This window comes from Cynocephalus volans, chromosome 8 (assembly GCF_027409185.1).
Source record: "Cynocephalus volans isolate mCynVol1 chromosome 8, mCynVol1.pri, whole genome shotgun sequence".
In the NCBI taxonomy this organism is placed as follows: domain Eukaryota; kingdom Metazoa; phylum Chordata; class Mammalia; order Dermoptera; family Cynocephalidae; genus Cynocephalus; species Cynocephalus volans.
Genome location: NC_084467.1, coordinates 140,571,099 through 140,589,133, shown reverse-complemented (window position 1 = coordinate 140,589,133; position 18,035 = coordinate 140,571,099). Strand labels below are relative to the sequence as shown.

The 18,035-nt window shown below is 40.1% G+C and overlaps 1 protein-coding gene across 4 annotated transcripts in view; it reads left to right on the top strand.

Moving 5' to 3' along the window:
- LOC134384028 (uncharacterized) overlaps nucleotides 1-18,035 on the top strand; it is a 202,866-nt gene that overhangs the window by 68,245 nt on the left and 116,586 nt on the right. For 3 of the 4 annotated variants that reach the window (XR_010024237.1, XM_063105643.1, XM_063105642.1), the window contains one exon: nucleotides 8,746-8,966. Coding sequence is in view for 3 of the 4 variants with exons in the window: in XM_063105643.1 (XP_062961713.1) it covers nucleotides 8,873-8,966 (94 nt within the window). In the remaining variant the exon portion in view is untranslated. Of the gene's footprint in view, nucleotides 1-1,530; nucleotides 1,623-8,745; nucleotides 8,967-18,035 lie in introns of those variants that run through there. The other variant, XM_063105644.1, reaches the window with a different exon arrangement.

Sequence of the window (18,035 nt, the reverse complement as noted above, 5' to 3'; positions counted from 1 at the left end):
AGGTGTCTTTTATTTTTTTTTTTTTAACTCAGTAGGTTAAAGAAGCACTGACTTGTGCTTCCTGAAAGTGATGTTTATAATTTCAATTTGTTTGGCCTTCTAGGGACATCAACCTTAAATAGTTCTTTGTTATGGAAAGCTAATCAAAGATTTGAATTTCATCAAAAACAAGCAAATAAACAAAAACCTTGGTTCTTCAGGTGCGTGAGTATTAAAAGCACTGCCAAACCTCTCTAGATTCTAGTTTAAAGTGAGGAAATGCACACCAAGGTCTAGCTGTCTGATCCATTTTGGAATCTCCATTCCTTAGTGGAATGTTGAGAACTAAGCAATTCCCCCAAAATGAGTGTTGAAATCAATAGATAGCACAATTTTCTAGGGCATATTAGGGCCAACCGTACAAGTGCCAAAAGCCTTCAAAATTGCATTATGTTGGTATTGTATTACATATTACTCCCTTTCTGTCTTTTAGGGAGTATATACTGAACATACTTTGAAATCGTTTGTGATGGCTGAGATAGACATTTTTAACTTTAGTTATCAGTGGACTAAAGAAATCACTGTCCATGCAGGTGATCTAGGACATGGGGCTGAGGGAAGCTCCCTTCTTTAAGAAGTACCCCACACCTCTTTGTGAAAAAAGATTTCTAAGGGAATTTATCCATTCAGCATGTATTGCAGACCCTACTGTGTGCCTGACAGTATGCCATAGGGAATATAGAGAGGAATGATTAGGACATGGTCATGACCTTGAAGATCTGCCTGGCAAAAGACACAGACACATAAATGTGTAACAGTAGGAAGAAGGAGCTGCATACTCATCAAGGCTGTGCCAGAGCTTGGGAGAGCTCACTAACCTTCAACTTGTCCTCACACAGCCTTTGCCTTTGCAGCCTTAGGATGTGCTACACAGAGGTTGACCTTCCCCACCCCAGTGCATCAAAAACACCTGGCACTTCTCAGGCCGTCTTTGCAAGTGCTGCACATAGCCCACGTGCTTCTCCTGCTGCAGAATTGCTGTCTCTTGCTTTCTGGTGTGTTCGGTCTGCCTGTTTATCTTTGGGGCAGTTCCTAAGAACCACCAAGCTGCCAAAATTAACCTCTTATCTCTCTTTTCATCTCTTCTTTCTAAGTCTCTTTTGCCTCTGTCCCTCTTATCTTAAAATTCATCACCATTCCATTAAGTAATAATGATGACAGTGATGTAATGACAGTAGCCGTCTCTGTGCCTGGGATTGTCCTAAGGGCTTTACATATATTATCTCATTTAGTCCTCAAAATTCGTCAGGTCTTATCCTATTTTGTAAATGAGGAACTAAGGCGCTGTGAAGTAAGTGACTTGCCCAAAGTTACGCAATTCTTTTCTCTCCATCAGTCACAAAATATTGGATATAATCTTCTCATCTTCAGAACTTTTACAGTGTGTATGTGTATGAGAAAGACAGAGAGAGAGACTAAGTTCTTCACCAACAAAGGGGTTTTGTGTTCGCTTTCTCTACGTTTTCAGGGCACTTCCAGACCTTGAGCTGTTGAAGATTCCAGATGACAGAATTTCAGGTTGTCAAGGCTTTCCTCTAGAGACACTTATTTCAACAAGCAGCCCTCTGACCAGCAGATTAGAGGTGGGTTTACTAAGTAACTGGATCATTGCAGACTTTTCTCAGACCTGGAATAGTGAGGCCTGAGATAGACCACAGAGAGAGAGAGAGAGAGAGATCTTAGGCCAGAATTTGCACCAATCTCTCATGGATAATTTCACTTATTTTAGTAAGCAGGGGGAAAAAGGAGGAAAGAGGTTATTTTGGGAGGAAAGAGGGATGTGTATTTAGATTTCAGGGGAACACTTTTTCATTTTGTGGGATTCAGATTTTTTCAAAGTATTGTTACATTATTTAAAATTTTGCTAATTCTGAGAATGTTAAATATATTCATACTCAAATATCAGTACCAAATAAGTGCCCAAATAAATACAAGCTGGCTTTTTTTTTGTTCTTAAACTGTTCTCACGTTTGCTTCTAATGATTAGCTTAGACAACTATCTTTTACGTCTATTGGTCACGTTTCCTTTTATCTACCACAGTAACCAGATGTGTTCAAGGGACACAGGATCAACGGTGTTTTCTCTTTCTTGTCCTTTGGCACCATGAAAGGAACTTACAGGTTTCTAAAGGATGAATCTAGCTACAGTTCTCTGTTGTAGTTTATAGTATCAGAGAGGATTAGCAGGCTCAAAACTGACATGACATCTGTTTCACTGTCTTCCCCACCAGCAGGTGCTTACTAAGGGTCTGCTAAGAGCAGCACATTTTGCTGGATGTTCCTGCATCTCTTGGTGCATAAAATAAAGTTGGGGCAAGCACTAATTTAATTCGCTTGAGATAACTTCTGACTCTCAAGAACATCTCTGATCTTTTGTTTCCCTGCAAGGTATATTAGTCATTGAAATTTTATTTTGCTCTATTACATTTATGATCTGTTAGCCTTATCTGAATGCCAGTCCTTCAAGGGCAAGAATCATTTCTGTTCTTTATAATATATTTCAACATGCAGAGTGCCCAGGATGGTCTTCACTGGCCATTCTGGAAGGATCACGACTTATTTGCTTTGGTTAAAATCAAATTGTGCTTTTTAGTAATTCATACTTATTCTACTTTCTCTTCCTAGTCATTTCTTGATTTTTGTCTCTACCATTCCATCTGTTTTCTTTCATTTTTTCCATTGATTTCTTAGCATCGGTGGTCTGGGTGTGCTTGGGTTAGTTAAGCCAGTGGGGCCTCCTGCCAGGAGCCCTCTGGGGAAGCTGATTCCACCAACGCTCTTGAAAAGCTGTGGGTCTGATGGAAAATGTCCTACACCTGGCATAGCAGAGCATGCAGAGAACACTATTATCTTGCATATATAAGTGCTTTTCAAAGCATTTCATTATCTACTTAGATTTTCAAAACAATCCAAAAACAGAGGGAAAACAGGTGCTGCTATTATTATTTTTAGGGCACTGACAAACAAATCACATGGATTTGGCCCAAGTGACATGTTGAACGAGCAGCACAGCTGTTAAGAAATCTCAGTCATCAGTGTCTTCCTGTAAAAGCACATAGCACAGAAGCCCCCAAATGACACAGGTTGATAACTTCCTGCAAATGCCCATGGTATTCTTGGTCATGGAAGTGGAAGACAAAAGAGGACTCAAAGTCTAGGAATATCTGCCATTGGCCTTGAGCACTGAGGAGGAAATCTGGAAGTGGCAATAACTCCTGCATAGGTTCACACTGCTGGGGATGCTTGACTTTCATCAGGAACTGGTGTTTTCTTCTCTTGCCATCTCAAAATTAGTGTCCCCCATGCATGAACTTATGTGAACATATATGGGTAGCACAAAAGAAGAGTTTTCAGGTGTGCGATAAAGGTGCAAAACTCTTAAATCCTTAGCAAAACTCTTAAATCTTAAATTCCACAAACTTTTTCTTACCAGCTTCCTACAAGAAACACTGTTAAAATTAATTTTATTCATTAAAGACAGAATAGAGAAGAGGAAATAGGAGAGTTAATCTTTGTTTATTTTTTCAGCCTATGCACAATTGAAATCAATACCCTTGGTCGAAAGCATCATTGGTTATAATCTTTAGACCTCATAGGCCTTCCTGAGAATGTTGGGGTTTCAGACTTGCAAGTATATCCTCACCGAGTAGGTATTAAAAACAAAGTGTGTAAATACATTGAAGTAGGTAAGACATGGCCTTTTTGTAAGTGGTCATTTTATCCTAAGCATCGCTTCTTGGATATATGTTCAGTTACATCATAGAATCAAAGAAAGAGGCTCAAAGACATGCCTTGGCCCCCAAGCAGGCCTGTGAGGGCTGAGACCAGCGCTCAGTGGTCTCACGCCCTGTCCAGTGCTCTTTGCCCTTGTCACCTTGCCTCCTTGTCCCCATACCTCACTGTAGAAATCCAGCCAAAATGTGTCCTCTTGTACAGGACTTATTATTGTTATGTTTCTGAGAGACGCCTCTGTGCAATTATCATTTGCAGAAGTGAGAGTTTTCCCATAATGAAGGCAGAAGCCAAAATTCATGTATTTTTAGAATTAATAGCATATTGTCAATTGTCATGCCACCAAATGAGCGTGAGGTGAGGAGTGAGTATGTTCTGTGATGCCGGCAATTGCTGGGTAACAGGAAGGTTTGACTTTTCCAGACTATCCACACGTCAAATGCGACATCTCTTTATGTATTATTTTTAACATCCACAATGAAATGTGAAATGGTGTTAACAGTAGCCCGAGGATACCAAAGCTTCAAGATTAGAAATCACTTTTAAGCTGCCTTTCTTCCTTCCAGCGGGCTGCCGTATTAACACTCATTACAGGGAAGCAGAGCAGATGGGCAAGCAGACTGATTAGTTATTTATATATATATATATTTTTTTTTTTTTTAATGGAGCTTAGATATTGGATCTTTCTTCAATAAAATAAAGGGGTTTTTAGATGTGGACTTGATTTCTTTTTTTAATCAGGAAAAAGGGGGCACTTTGCTGCTGATCTATTAATAATGTGGCTGGATCCTTTTCTTAACTGCTGTCTTCAGAGCTCTCTGTGTACCCTTGGCCATCAGAGTTTGATTTCTCTCCAATCCTCCGAGCCTAAGGTGGAATAATCATAACATTCTTTCTGGCCTAGGATTTCTTTATGGAGTTTGTCTAATCCTAAGGTATTCATGTTCTTTCTGGCCTAGGATTTCTTTATGGAGTTTATCACTTCTTTTATGAAAAAATTCACTTTTTAAGAAAAAAATTCATTTTTTAAGAAGTGCCTTTCTTGACAAGGAAATTGTCTACAATATTTTTGGCTTTTCTATGCAAAATGAAAAAGCTCATGACTAATTAGTGGAAAGTGAAATTACCCACAATATTATGTAAACAGAAATATTTTCCTGTAGTCTTTTTTTGAAAAAAGGTTAAATGCCTTTGATTTTTCTCAAAAACAGATTTTGTTGATTTTCTTCCTTCCCAGTTTTATAAAAGTAGGTTTTTTTTATAAAACCGTGCTTCTAATTCAAAAAATTAAGGTAAAGAGAAGAGCCATCATAATCTTTCCTTATAGAAGGGCAAAGGTATTACATCTTTGTAGTATGTTATATTGTGTAGAAAGAAGAACTTCCTCATGTTATAACACAGAGTGTTCTGGAACAATAATTCTCCTTAAAGAAGTTTGAGGCACCATGTAAGGAGAGGAAGGATAAACACACATGGTTACACATTCTTTAATCCATTTTTGAATTTGAATTGGATTTACAAATTTGCTGATATATTTTTATCAAAAACAGGAAAACTATCCTATAAAGATGGCATTAAATTAGGTTAGCTCATGGCGTGATAGATTACACTTTCTAATTACATGGCACAGGATAATGTAGACATACAACCATTTGGAGAGGTTTTTAAACAAAGCCATGAGCAATTAATTGGGCCCCATGTTTTTAGAGGTGCCTGATGAGCCTATCGCATAGATTATTTAGCTTAAAAAAAACACCCTCAGTGGCACTTAGTTTTGGAAGATTCCATCAGACATCAAAGATGCTTCGGTTTAATTCTCACACTATGATCCGTGACTTCAGAAACAGCACGCTGTGAGTAACAATAGGTGAAAACGAGACTCTCAGATCTGCGCGTGTTGTGGTCTCTGCACACTTGTTTTCAGTCTCACCTATGAGACTGTGCTGTGGTTTCAGAGAGGTAAATGAATAGAGGGTGTGGGGGCTGGGGAAGGAAAACTGAGCAAAGCTAATGGAATAATGGAAGCTAAAAAATTACTGTAGTTTATGAGAAGGCTAGAGCAAACTGAAGGGAACCATTTTTGAGCAGATGATTCTAGTTGTCATTAAAGATACATTTCTGAAGTTCTGCTCAGTTTGAGGTCTTCGTTGGATTGAGGTTAAGTGGAAGAATTTTCAGTAGAAATGAAACCTTGACATCATATCAGGCTATAAAAGAAATGCAGTTCAGGGGTGTTTTCATGATGTTTCTTTAGCTGTGGTCAGGTCTCAAACCTGTGACATCTCCTGACACTCTCCCAAAGCTGAGTCAGAAGCCTGTGGGGTGAAGTCCTCTGTCATCCTGTATTTAACCTGCGATAGCCATACCATATTGCTGTGAAACTGGTTTTTCTAACTGTCTCCTTCTCTGGTTGTTCATATTCTGTGGGTATTGAGGGAAAACCATATCTTATCTTGTTTACCACTATATACCCCAATACCTACCGAACACATCTGTCACTTAGTAGTTTTCGATAAATATCTTTTGATTAAATGAATGAATGATTGGGCAAGTGTTTATGTGCAGAATCCAGTGACATAGTAAAACTATGATTGACTTTATGAATAGGAGATCTTCTGCCCCTCAAATAACTTCATAATTATCACCTTCAAATGTGTAAATTATTCAGATATATTTCTGATAAATTTGTAAAACTTGAAAATATCACTCTAAAATATATCCTGTATATGTTTCAAAAACAAAATCTACACCCATTTATGATTTGGAGAGAACTCATATTGAGTGATAGTGCTTTTAAAAATATATAATTAAGTTGAAACTTCCTTAGTTATTGTTTGAATTGGATAATCATATCTAAGCTGCTTGTTAACCTGCCCCTCACTCCAAAGCCTGAATAACAGAAACATTCTGTTTTTTTTTTTTAAAAAAAGATCATTCTTATATGTTTATTTTTGTTGTCCTGCTGCAGTATATTTGATTTTCATATCATTTCAACTATTTAAGTTCAAATAAAAAATATGTATATTTTTTATATTAACACACCTTCTGAAACACAGCAGAAACACCACAAAATGCTTTTCAGGGGTAGCAGAAGATAATTCCTGTCTTAGATTCTTACCTTTACTTCTTGGATAGCATTAGAGGCTGTAAACATGAAATTGGAATAAGGAAGAGGAAAGCACGAGAGGACTCCCACGGGGGATGTTTGTAAGTTGTCTCTTAATTCTCAAGGTACTTTGGTGATCTTTTTAGGGTCTCCTCTCCCTTTTCTATTTTCGCTTTGTTTATTTTGAAAAGGTGGCAACAGTCAGGGAAGCGAGGCTTCCCCTCTCACTTCAGTTTTCTCTCCTGTGTATGTGTGAGGTTGTTTTCCCCTTAGTTCCTTTTTGAAAAGTCAAGAATTTACGTCTGCAGCCCCACCCCTGTTACCTTACTGATGATGCTGGAGATGAGGGCAGGGAATGCAAAGCAGCAGCAGCAAGAGCAGCAGCATCTCTTAGCTGCTGCCTGGTGGGAGAGGAGTTTTTCCTCTTCTGCTACCTTTGGAGCTGAATGCCTTCTCCTAGCTCTCTTGCTGAATAGTTCGATGATGCTTCTTCCAAAACCAGGGTAGGTTGACAGAATGGATTTCTACACTATGAATTTAATATTTTCACAGTGTGCTCAAACTTGGATCAGAAAGACTTCCTAGATCATATGACATTTTATAGTTTATCTTAATTCAATTGGATAAAAGGTAGTGAGGCCTTCTCCAGACCCTTCACAAGGCATTAACAGTCCAATCCTCTTCCCTGTCCCCCTCTTCCCCCCATAAAATAAGCACACATAAATATGTCAGGCTAGTCTTGTCTACAGCGTAGTGTCTTAGCACAGGCTTTTGCTCACATCTGAATGATGCGCCTATCCTGTCAGCCTGGTAAATTTTTACCAAATCTTTAAGACCCTACAAAAAAATACCATCTCCTCTTTTAATTTCTGCCTCTGTCTGGAGATAATTTAATCTGCTCTTTTGAATTCTGCATTATCATAGATTCCTGTGAAACCTTTATCATAGCACTTACTGTATTATGTGCACTTTTAAAAATGTCAGTCTCTCCCCCATCAGATCCCTAAGCTCTATACATTACTGTGAACAGACCATGAAATAGAAATACTGTGGCTTTAAAGACATTACTGCTAAATAATAGAATAGGGGTGTGTGTGTGTGTGTGCGTGTGTGTGTGTGTGTGTGTGTGTGTGTGTGTGTGTGTGTGTGTGTGTGTGTGTGGTGTGTCCATCCATAGGCCTGGATTTTGTATAGCTTTAAAAATGAAAATATGTTAACATGAGGTTACCTGAAGTGTAGAGAAGATAAAAGCATTAACTATCTAGGAAAAAAATCTTCCCAGGTTGTAAAACTTCACCAACCAACCCTGTTCTTTTTATTAATGATTTAATACAACCAGTGATAGAATAGTCTGAGGAATTATATAGACATGACCACTGATATAGTCATAATCAGTATTTATTGCAAATGGCAGAGCTGGGCAGAGCTGGCCTGCAGGGTAGGACGGGGAAGCTGATGGCCTTATCTCAGCCTGCTGAACTGGGTGGACCTCAAGCATGTGCTTTTCTTTCCCTGAAGGTTTTTGAGATTCTAGAATATTAGCAAACCTATAAGCACTTTCAGTGTAATGTGTGGCAAGGAGTAGTGCTCAGATATTTATTTAAATAAATGTTTGTATAGTTTTGTATCTCCTCAAAACGTTCACCCCTCAGCCATGTGCTGTTCAGGGGCACCCCTTCTGGAACTGCTTTCTGAGTGGGGATCAAAGGAGAACGGGCCATGTTGCATTCCCTTCCTGGGTCCCCCATTGCAGTCCTGGTGCAGGGGGCTATGCCTGATTCTACCTAGTGCACACAGCCCAGCTGGATGCTGAGACGCACACTGGGCCGGGCTCCCCCATTCTGATCTAGCTTTTTCTGTTCTTGCAGGTGTGCGCAGCTTGACCAACTCAGCAGCAAGGTGGATTCTCTTTGTGTTTAAAGAAACAAAAAAATGTTCCCGTGTCTGTAGAGATGATTTGCAGTTCAGCCCAGCTGAAGCTGACCGAATGAGACTATGGGCTGTGCCTCCGCCAAGCATGTTGCTACTGTTCAAAATGAAGAGGAAGCCCAGAAAGGGAAGAGCTACCAGAACGGAGATGCATTTGGCGGTGAGTGCTCGCCAACTTCACTCCTGACTTGTAGACTCCAGGCCTATCGCTGCGGTGGCGGTGAATAATTGTAGCGATTATTGTGTTACAGCATGTGGGGTAAGGACATGGTGAGGTCTAATAGAATCAGTGCAGATCTTCTACGTTGGGTAATTTACGTCATAATTTATACATAGGGGACTTTGAGGAGCATCGTGGAGGTTTTATACAGGATCTAGCATTTAAATCAGGCTTTAAAGAACTAGTAGGATTTAAGTAGGTGTGTGGGACAGTGGCCAAGGGATGCCCTGGTGGGGGAGAACTGTAAGACTGTAAATAGAGGTCCAAAAGTGAAGTGAGTGAGGATTTATAAATGAGGGAGTGAGGTGCTTTTCAGGATTCACGGAGAGTGAATTATACATTTCCAGATTCAAAAATACAAATATAATGAATTTAATAATCATCTTTTAACCTCTCTGTGATGATTCAAAGTGACTTTAGAATATCTACTGCAAGATACTAGATATCCACAGACTGCCAACCCATGGCCACATCTGGCCTGCAAATATATTTTTTGGCTCCCCAAATAATTTTAAAATGAAAGGCAAGGCTGCCTTTAAAAACTGGAGTATTGCACAAAAACCCCAAACTTCTTCAGAAGATCTGGCAACACTGGGTGTTCATTCATTGAAGCGACAGTCAGCAGGGTGGGGTAGCAATTGCCCCATCAAGTCAGGCTGTGGCCTGCAGTGAACTGCTGACCCTTTCTGGTGGATGCACACCAAGTCCAATTCACTCACTGACATTACCTGCCTGGCCGCTTACAGGCTTTTGAGTTTGCCTGATCTTGAGTTTGTCCTTTGGACAATTAACTATTGCTCTGATGAAGCGTGGACATGTGTACAAAATTCCAGTTAGTACAAGGCAGATAAAACAGTTTTTGCTGAATTATTATTAACAATTATTTGACAATAATACCTACTACTTGACATTTACTTATTTATAAAAACACCTCTTCACCTCTACTGATAAAGAACCTCATTGAGATAATGTTTACATGTAAACAACTGCATTTGCACCATTTAGTCACTGCTAAATAGTTCTGCTGCTTTTAGCCTTTGATCCATTGTAATGGTTGTTTTAGTCCCCTGGTGAAGAAGTGGGAATGCTGGGAAAGAGCTCTGTTTTAGTGTAATCCCATTTATCTGTTTTTACTTTTGTTGCCTGTGTTTTGGAGTTCTTATCCAAAAAATCTTTGCCCAGACCAATGTTAGAAAATGTTTCCCCTACAATTTCTTCTTGTAGTTTTATAGTTTTGGATCTCACATTTAAGTCTTTAATCCATTTTGAGTTGATTTTTGTATGTGGTGAGAGATAGGGGTCTAGTTCATTCTTCTGCATGTGGATATACAGATTTCCCAGCTCTATTTATTGAAGAGACTGTTGTTTCCCCAAGGTGTGTTCTTGGTGCCTTTGTCAGAAATCATTTAGTTGACTAAGGATTGCTCTATTAAAAGTGGACTGGAGAGTATAGGAAGGAGCTTGTTTTCTTTGTTTTCTTTTAAGGAGATATGTTTCTTGCCTGGGACAAATTTGCTTCTACTGATGACTACCTATAGAATTTAGAACTGTGGAGAAAAGTAACATATATATTAGTATGAGCATCTTCATAAAGCTAGAATCCAGATCATTGAAACCATAGTTTCTGGGAAAACAGCTAATTGGAGCTAGAGTCACTGACCCTTAAACACTTAAGCTTTGAGAGAAAATAAAACTAACTTCTGTGTGATGTTCTGTGTCATTATCATTTTTATAATAGAGCTACCATTTATGGGGCCACCACCATTGTCAAACATGGTGAGGCATTTACATTCATTTTCACGTTGAGTTTTCACAACAATCACGTGAAATATGTGCCATCCCAATTTATCATATTCGAAAGCTGAAGCACAGAGAGATGGACTGGTCCAAGGTTGCCCAGCTACTAAGTGACAGAATCCAGATCTCTCAGACTCTAAAGTCCACTTTTCTTTCTCAGTATGGCTTCCTGGTGCCCTGCTAGCTCCCATTGGTTACTCATTCCTTAAGGCAAAAAAAGTATTAATTGGTATTATACTATGTGTAAGGCCTTTTGCTAAATGCCATGGAGATTACAGAGATAAATAAACCTTGCTGTTGTGGGGGCCAAGGGAAAGCTTCCTCTTCACCCCTGGTGTTCACTGAAAAGTCAACTGTTGAGATTCAATTAATACGAAGAAAAGGCATAAACATTTCATTTTAACATGCTGGGGAAGGGCAATGTGTGGAGGAATCACAAGAGAGTGATTTCCCAATAACCCAGTGGGGTACAGAAGCGTATGTACCAATCTTCATAGGGGAGATGGGAGGAAGGGAATATAGACAATTCTTTAGAGGGACAGGAAATGGTTATTAGGAAATGAGCCTGAGAGGCAGATATTATCTTGAGAAAGAGTCTGTGCAAGTGTGGTGACCTCCTATTCTCTTCTTTTCTCCAGGGGTTGATCTTTTCTAGTTATTTGATAAGATTCCTAGGGAGGGGATGTTAAGAAAATTGCATTTCTTTTGGAAAGATGCTTTCTTAGTCAGATGGAGAAATTGCAGAGAAAGTCCCCCCCAGTGCTTGGTGGGGAAGACAGGACAAGTTTAGAGGGACCTTGATTCTGAGGCTTATTTATAAGGCCTTTCAATTTTCAAAGCACCATATTTTTTAAAATTTAATTTATTTTTTTTATTGAATCAAAATCAATTATGCATATTTTGGGGGTTGAACATTGAGATATGTTGACCAAATCAATATTACTAGCATATGTATTGTTACAAATCGTAATTATTCTTTATGCCCCTTGTCCAATCTCTCCCCTTCCCCCTCTCCCTCCTTCTCCCCCCTCTAATTACCCTAGATTTCTTCTCTCCTTCTGAAAGAATCATGCTTACTCTGATAATTTGTTGCCTAGATGATCTGTCCAATGCTGAGAGATGTGATCGGGTCCCCCAATATTATCATAGAGCAGATGCTGCTTCTGTCACTCTAAAATGGGCTTTGTGGAAAGAGACATCCTCTTCTTTTCTTTGTCTCTGCTGGTGACTCTTCTTGTGTGAATGCACTCCAGTGGTTGGTGGACCATTTGCATGGTGCTTGTGGTGTCTAGTCGCTTTTGAGGCAGCCATGGTTATTGTGGAGGCTGCAGTGGGCCACCCACATGGAGGTGCTGTTTTTGGTATGCTCCTTGGCACTGGCGGTATGCCTGGTTGTGATGTGTGTCTGGTCCCCTTCTCCATGTCTCTGGTCCCTGGGCAGGCCCCAAGTCACTGGTGCCATGTGCCAGGTTGTGGGAGGTGTGTCCAGTTCCCTTCTCCATGCCTTGGGTCACCAGGTGAGACCCAAGGAGCTGGCTTGGTGTGGCTGGTTGGGGGAGAGGGGTCCAGTCCCTTTCTCCATGCCCCAGGTCCCTGGGCAGGCCCCGAGGCAAAGCATCATATTTTAGGGAATACTTTTCTGTGCCCCAACACTGTCTAGGACTTTATAAGCTGGTAAGGAAGTGTTCAGAGGCAGAATAAGCCACATATCATAAGAGGAAAGGAAATCATCATGATAAGAGTCAGGGGGACAGACAGTCTGCATTAAAAGGCAGAGTCAAAGCAGGTTTCTTAGAGAGGTGACATCTGAATTTGGCCTTAAAGGTCTGGAAGAATTCTAAACCTGTCAGATGAAGGTTGCAGGAAGGAATTGAATGAGGAAAGGCTAGAGGTAATGTGAGACATATTCAAGAATTATAAATAATCCAATTTGAATGAAATATAAAATATAAGTGGGAGAGAATTGGCTAGGAAACTAAGTTAGGGTTAAAATATAGAGGACTTTGAATATTAGATGACAGTCTTTAGAAAGATAATCTTAGACTGTAAAAGCAAAATTCACTGATATTCAATATATTGTACTTAAATTCTGCTTGGCAGTGAGACCACTTAACCATCTATTTCATAATTTGGTTACAACTTGTATGGCCAGGAAGACTCTATAGTTCTAGAATACTCTGTGTATTTGATTTTGCAAATGTTACCATCTGATAAAGGAGCCTTGTGTTAGTCAACTATTGCTTGGTATTTGACAACCTCAAGATCTCAGTGGCATTCAACAATAAGCGTTTCTTTTTTGATCATGAGTTGGTGGGTCAGCTGGGGTGGCGCTGCTCCATGTGTCTCTCGTCTTCCTCCTGGGACCAGTGAGCCAGTGGGGACATGCTTTCCAATTGCAGAAGGGCAAGAGTGCATGCAGTACAAATAATGCCTCTTAAGTGTGTATTAGAGCTGGCACACTGTCACTTGCACCCATGTTTCAATAGCCAAAACAGGTCACACGAATAAGCCCAAAGTCCAGAGACAAAGAAGTGCACTCTGACCACAGTGCACTCATGGCCAGGGTGTGGATGCAGGGAGGTTCAGGAAGTAGGGCTAGTAATCAGTCCACTCCAAGCCCGCCTGGTCATTGCTGTCCCTGTGGCTCCATGTAGTCCATGCCATAAAGTGCAGTTAAGGCCTCTGCTCCATCTTCTTCCTCCTCCCAGTGCTCATACTGAAGTTTCGTTTACTCCAGCATTCATCACCTTGTTAATCTTTCTAACAGAAGCATTTGCAGGTTTGTCGTATTATGTTAAATAAAGCAGGAATACAAGTGAGGAGAGAGCTTCACCAATCAAGGGACATACTTGGGGAACCCCCTACAGGGTTCTGGGGATAGAATTGCCAGAATCCACTGGAAGATAAGGAAGATAAGTGCTGGTATCCTAGATGTTACTGAATGCTAGTGTTTGGATATGATAAGATAAGGTCCTTTGTGGTTTTCTCTATTTAAGTTAGTTTGCAAGGAGATGCTTATAAAATCCCAAGATGATCCCAGGTAGTTGCAGATGAATGACAGGTGTAGCTGACTTTTAACCATTTGATATCTTTTGTCACCCATTGTTTTAGTGATCTATTATGGCATAGCAAATGACCCCAAATGTAGTGGCTTGAAATAGCACTGACTTATTATTTCTCACGTGGGATGGCTGAGGTTCATCTGCTGTTCTCTCCTGGCTCAATCGTGCAGCTGCATTCAGCTGGGATCTCAGTTGGATTTAACTGTCCAAGACGGCTCAGGCCTCTGTCCACGAGGCCTCTCTTCCAGCAGGGTAGCCAAGCTTTTCACATGGTGGCTGGCTTCCAAGAGAGGAAGTAGAAGCTGCCAGGCCTCTTAAGACCTGGGCTTGAAAGTCCAAGAATGTCACTTTTGCTGCATTCTGTTAACCAAAGCAACTCACAAGACCATCCCTGAGTCCAGGGGCACAAAGTCACTCCCTGTCTTGATGGTTGGGCGCCATCTTTGGTGACTGGTTAGCACACCCATTGAGAGAGGCAACAAGACCTCCACGACTGGGTTATGTTCCAACCTGGACAATCATTCTGCCTTCTAAATCACCCCTCTATTTTTCACTGAATAAAGTGGCCTCATTCACTTTTTAAAAGCTAAATGTTTTTAAATGTTTTAAAAATGTTATTAGCACATGTTGTTGAAGAGTTGACAAAGTCTGTGAAGGGTGGCATATTTGGCTCTGAAGTATGTCTCTGAGTGTGTGAACACACACACACATTCGATCCTTTTCCGAAAGGTGTTAATTTAATTTCATAGCTTCTGAAGACATACTGGGGAGCTTTGATGCATATTTTGTTTATACAAATGGTAATTTCCATTTTTATGAAGCAGTTTGATCTCTGTAATGTTTTGGTTATTTAGGAGACCGACCAATCCAAATGTGTGTGACTGAATTTCTGTAGAGTGTTCCACCATCGAGGATTAAGTGACAAATGGGCATGTTGACTCCTAGATTTCAGAGAATTTAGGAGGCCATTGACAAGGAACTTTATCACTGATATTTACCTATATGTTTTCTTTCACTTTAAGTGTTGAAGCATGAAAAATGTCAGCTCTGAAGTTTTCTGCCTTATATCCTGTGGCCCTCTCAGAAGGCAAATCCAGTCCAGGTGGCCCCATCTCCAGATTGGAATTTTTCTTCCCTCAGTTGGCAGGGCAGATGTGAATAGTGGTCAGCAGATCCGCTGAGGTCATTCAGAGGACAGCTGAGCAGATTGCCAACACCAGCTTGCAAAAAATAAGTAACCAACCAGTTCAAGTTATCATGAACTAGTTTAGCAAGTTCTAGGGAAAGCCTAGTGCTTATTGGATTTCTTTCCACAGTCATTCACTTAGACTTTTAGAGTAGATGCATAGAACAGATCCAGGCCTTATTAAGGAACTTAACATGTCAAAACCTGAGATCATTATCTCTTCTGCATCCTATCCCCAAGGGGGGAGAAACTCTTGTAGTTATATTGACTTTCCTGTTTGCACTTTTCCTATTTCCATTGTTGCAATAATGTTGGCTCTTGCAGTTAGTCCCAGCTGCTGTGAGTCCTACCTTCTCCTGGTTTTGCTTTTCCTGTCATTTCTGTAGTTTAGACTGTGACAGCCCATTGCCCAGAGGATTGCAGTGTCCTCAGAACTGACCTCCCCTTAGCCCCCTTTGCTGTTTGCTTCTTTGCTTGTTTTTTGTTTATTTGTTTTTAACTCCCCATTTTTTACACCACTGTCAGGTTGGTTGTTTTAAGTACTCCTCTGTTGGTGTTAAGTCTTCTCCAGAACATTCTATGTGTACCTAGTTCTTAGCCTATGAGATCCCAAATCCTTAGTTAATGTCCAAGGCTTCTGACAATGGCTCATACCCTCCTTTGCAGTCTTGTTTCTTACTCTGTTCCTTAGTGATCCCCCTTCTTCAGCCAGACCGGACAACTCACCCTTGTGACCTCATCCCACACCTTCTGTGCTCCAGGCCCTCCGGTACACCATGACCTCTGCTTGGCATGAGCCCTTTCTTCTGCCTTCTTCTCTGTAAATCCCGCCAGATTTCGAAATGTAAACTGTTGCATGAAGCTTTTCTAATACCTTCAAAAAGTACCTCTTTCCTGCCGTCTCAGAATACTTTTATATACTTATTTATTTATATATTTATTTATTTTTTTAAAAATTTTTATTTTGTCGATATACAATGTGGTTGATTATTGTGGCCCATTACCGAAACCTCCCTCCCTCCTCACTCTCCTCCCTCCCACCCAACAATGTCCTTTCTGTTTGCTTGTCGTATCAACTTCAAGGAATTGTAGTTGTTATGTCTTCTTCCCGCCCCGGTTTTTTTTTTTTGTGTGTGTGTGTGTGTGTGTGTGTGTGTGTGTGTGTGTGTGTGTGTGTGTGTGTGAATTTATTTATTTATTTTTAGCTCCCACCAATAAGTGAGAACATGTGGTATTTCTCTTCCTGTGCCTGACTTGTTTCACTTAATATAATTCTCTCAAGGTCCATCCATGTTGTTGCAAATGGCAGTATTTCATTCGTTTTTATAGCTGAGTAGTATTCCATTATGTAGAGATACCACATTTTCCGTATCCACTCATCCGATGATGGACATTTGGGCTGGTTCCAACTCTTGGCTATTGTAAAGAGTGCTGCGATGAACATTGGGGAACAGGTATACCTTTGACTTGATGATTTCCATTCCTCTGGGTATATTCCCAACAGTGGGATAGCTGGGTCGTATGGTAGATCTATCTGCAATTGTTTGAGGAACCTCCATACCATTTTCCACAGAGGCTGCACCATTTTGCAGTCCCACCAACAATGTATGAGAGTTCCTTTTTCTCCGCAACCTCGCCAGCATTTATCGTTCACAGTCTTTTGGATTTTAGCCATCCTAACTGGGGTTATATGGTATCTCAGTGTAGTTTTGATTTGCATTTCCCGGATGCTGAGTGATGTTGAGCATTTTTTCATATGTCTGTTGGCCATTTGTATATCTTCCTTAGAGAAATGCCTACTTAGCTCTTTTGCCCATTTTTTAATTGGGTTGCTTGTTTTTTTCTTGTTTACTTGATTTATTTCTAAATATATCTAATCTCTTTTATGAGCTGGTTAGCTCCCTGAAGGCAGGGACTGCATGGTCTTGAGAGGACATATTTCCCAGAAAGGCACAGAGCTGGAGGCAGAAGTTGTTCTGTGATCAGGTTAGGCACTGACTGTACCAGCTCCCCATGGCCTTGAGTACTGCCAAGTTTGGTTAAAGGACCAAGAGCATCTGATGTTTGTAAACATCGTTTAGATGAAGGTGCTTAGATGATTACAGAAAATTCTTCTGGAATGGTGGTGGAAGACTGAGCAGCAGTAAAGCAAGCAAGATCTGTTGCTTTCATTCACCTGGGCTCTGTATTACTACGTGGCTTCAGCTAAGTTCTGGTCATTGGCTGTATATTGAGAGCATATAACAGGTGTGTGTGTCTGTGTGTGTGTGTTATACCAACCTGTTACCCATCTAAAATGCTGTAGGGGTGTATTTCATAGGGTTATGGTAAAGGTAAAATGAGAAAATACATCAGATTTATTCAGAAATTGAAAGCAGTTGGAGGCAAAGTAATAATTCATTGCTTATTCCTCTGCTACCTTCTGACTGCATGAAGTGAAGATTGATTAAACATACCTGTGCTTATGAGACAGTAACAGAAAGAATGTTTGTATTATCCAATATTGTAACCATTAGCCACACTGGCTGTTGAGTCTATGAAATTTGGCTAGTCCCAATTGAGATGTGCTGTAAATATAAAATGCACTTTTAAATTTTATATTAAATGAAGATTTAATATGAAAAAAGGAATGTAAAATAGCTAACTAATCATTTTTATTGATTACATGTTAAAATGATAATATTTTGAATATATCAGGTTAAATAAAATATATTATTAAAGTTAATTTTACTTGCTTTCTTTTATTTAATGTGGCTACTAGAAATATTAAATATTCATACCTAGCTCACATTATATTTCTGTTGCACAGTGCTGGTTTAAGTCACTGAAAGTTTTGGAATATACTAATTATAGGGTCTAAAAGAAAAGAAGTTAGGCGGAGGCCGCAGCCCTCCTTTTCTGCTTTGATTCTCCACGGATGGGGGTGCATTAAGTGAGCACCAGTGTTGTTCTTGGGGGAAGAAG